This window comes from Neomonachus schauinslandi, chromosome 6, assembly GCF_002201575.2.
Source record: "Neomonachus schauinslandi chromosome 6, ASM220157v2, whole genome shotgun sequence".
Taxonomy (NCBI): Eukaryota; Metazoa; Chordata; class Mammalia; order Carnivora; family Phocidae; genus Neomonachus; species Neomonachus schauinslandi.
Genome location: NC_058408.1, coordinates 113082089 through 113084958, shown reverse-complemented (window position 1 = coordinate 113084958; position 2870 = coordinate 113082089). Strand labels below are relative to the sequence as shown.

Below are 2870 nucleotides of genomic sequence, written 5' to 3'. Positions count from 1 at the left end.
AAGAAAGAAAGAAAGAAAGAAAGAAAGAAAGAAAGAAAGAAAGAAAGAAAGAAAGAAAGAAAGAAAGAAAGGAGAAGAAAGAAAGAAAGAAAAGAAGGAAGGAAGGAATGGAATTTAAAATATGGTTAAAAATCTACCAGGAGATTTCAGGCCCAAATGATTGTACAGGCAAATTTGACTACAAGCTAAGGACCAGGTGATTCCCATGAGGCGTAACTGCTACAGCGCATAGGACAGTGGAACTAGCCCAGCGCTATCACTTACCGAGTGGCCTTAATGAACGGTGCCCTCTTGCTCCCATTCTCCCCAAGCACATAAAAAAGGAGTTGGGTGATATGCCCTCCTCTGTTTCCCCTGGCTCTGTGTCTAGATCCCGGACCAGCCAGACCTACCAGGACCTGCCTAATAGCTAAGGGGGCCTGGTAGACCACGGAAATGGGGTTCAGCCCCTGGCCATGTGGGGTCAATCCTATTGGGACACAGACACCGCCTGACCCCTTCGTGAGCCAGCTGCTGTGCAGGCAAGCCCACGCTTCTCCTGCTATTTATGCGTCACCACATCTCAGCAAGGCTCGGATCAGCATGAACGTCATTTGATAGACGAGAAGGAGTCTCAGGGTGGTGACAGGACTCGTCCCAGCCACAGGGTTAGTGTGTGACAGAGCTGTGGTCCAGGTTCTGCGTGGACCCAAAGCCCGAGCTCTCCCCACTGCACCCCCTGCCTCCAGGTGTGGCACTGGGCACCCTGCTTTCTGCCTCGGTTCCCTGATCTGCAGCAGTAGGTGCTGAGTAAATGATGGGTCATGACGAATAAACGAATGGTTGGGCACTTTGGGGTCCTGAATGGAATATGGGGAAGAGCCCTGGGGCAGCCAATCAAAATGCCTTCCTTGCTCCAGAGCAGAGCTGTGTCTGCGATTCATTTCCTACATTAAGCTCCCCTGTAGTTAGTAAGAGAATCAAAAGGAGATACAAAGAAGTATCCTGAGATGGCAAACAAGAAGACAGGTGACACAGTGTGGGCCCGCGCCATAGGAACCGCACAGAGATGTGCCAGGCCTCTCCCCAAGGAGCATGACTCCTAGTAATAACTGCAGCTGACAAATACCCCTTGTGACTCCCCTGTCCCTCCTGTCCTCAGGGAGACACCAGTGGTGACTACAAGAACGCCCTGCTGAACCTGGTGGGCAGCGACTCCTGAAGGCTCAGGATAGAGCAAAGGCCAAGAAGCTGGAGCCACCGGGCCCTGCCTGCTCAACCTTGGCCATGGACTGGGGGGGTGGGGGTCCAAACTTGCTTTTCAGTCTTCTATCTCCCAGCTTCTGGTACTTTCAAGTCAGTTCCAGGTGTGAGCACAGGGCCAATCTTAGCATAATCTGGCCTGACAAACACCTCGGCTCGAAGGGGTTGTTTCTTCCTCCCGACCCAGGCGTTTTCCCGAGCTCAACTGGTCACAGAGCCGCCTGGGCCCAGCTTACACAGATACCCACCCCATCTATTAAATCAGGTCTGCAGAGAAGAGACCAGAGAATAAGGAATTTTAATAAGCATCTCAGCTGATGAGCCTCCTGAAAGGCCGCCAGTGAGGCTAGGAGAGCCCATATGTTTCAGAGCACACACATGTGAGCAGCTGAGAGAGAAACACATGCATTTGGGCCCACTGGGATGCCACTAACATTTGTTCATCTGAACACGTTAGGCTACAGGCAGAATGAACATTCTCTCCCTGTCTAACTAACAGAGAAAGTTGCAAATCAATGTCCCGACCCAAGGGCACTGTGCTCTAAGGGGCCCAGGCTTATCCAGTCCTTGCTCAGAGGAGCTGTTCTTTCCTTTCCTGACACAAGTGTGGAGCATCTCTTATTCCAACCCAATGCCAAGACACCTCTGCTGTGCTTTTCAGAATAATAAAGATTGTACATTCGAATCTAAGTGCCTTTGGATTTTTAGCAGTCACCAGAGTAGGACCAATTTAATTTGTCAGTGTTCATAAAAGAAATGTGATTATAAAAAGCTTTGGGGGTGGGGGGAATGAATCCAACCTGAGCACACAGGTGGGCATTTCCCCATGGGGACACATTGAGCAGACTGTGCCCACTGTCGCCCTGGGGACAACTCGAGTAAATAAGGATCTTACCTATCACCTAAATCCTGATCTCTCAGAGGTGGGGGGTGGGGAGCTTTAAAAGTCTTGTGCCCCTATTCCAACCTGTGGCTTTCCTCGCTTCCATGGCATCCACCCAGGGGGGTCCAGCTGTCCTCGGCTGCCTCCAGGGATGGGGAATCCCAGCCTCCCTGGACAGCCCCGTCTTCTTCCAACAGGAGTGATCAGCAGAAATCTTCCTTTAACTGAGTCAAACCCGGCCCCATACAGCCCTCTGCTCTCGACTCCCCATCTAGGGCCACAATGCCTATACCTTCCTATCCTCCCTGCTTATCTGAAGACGACCCACAGATTCCACTAAGACATCTTCTATCAAAGCTAAATATCCCTAGTCCCTTCAACTGTCCCTCCTGGAGCCTGGTTTGGGGCCATATCCTCTGAACATGTTCTAGTTTGCAAACTCCCTCTTAAAGTATGACCCCAAGGAGCCAGGGATATCCAAGAGATGGAACAGCAGGGCCTTTGCACTCACGCAGGTGAGAGGTAGACCCGGCTCTGTGACTGGCTGTGTGACTCTGACCTAATCACGTCCTCTCTTCCTCTGAGCTCAGTTCCCTCACCTTTAAATGCAGGAATGCAGCCCTCCTTACTTGCTGCATTTCAAACCACCCTAAAGCTGGTATAAAACCATCATTTTACAATGGTCATGGGTTCTGCAGGTCAGGAATTCAGCCAGGGCCCTGGGCAGATAACTCAGCTCTTCTCC

At 51.1% G+C, this 2870-nt stretch overlaps 1 protein-coding gene across 3 annotated transcripts in view; it reads left to right on the top strand.

Annotated features, from left to right (window-relative positions):
- LOC110589270 (annexin A8) overlaps window positions 1–1921 on the top strand; it is a 16985-nt gene extending 15064 nt beyond the window's left edge. For all 3 annotated transcript variants that reach the window (XM_044916100.1, XM_044916099.1, XM_021699789.2), the window contains one exon: window positions 1142–1921. In XM_044916100.1, the coding sequence (XP_044772035.1) occupies window positions 1142–1201 (60 nt within the window). In that variant the 3' untranslated portion in view covers window positions 1202–1921. The remainder of the gene's footprint in view (window positions 1–1141) is intronic.
- Window positions 1922–2870: the final 949 nt, after the last annotated feature.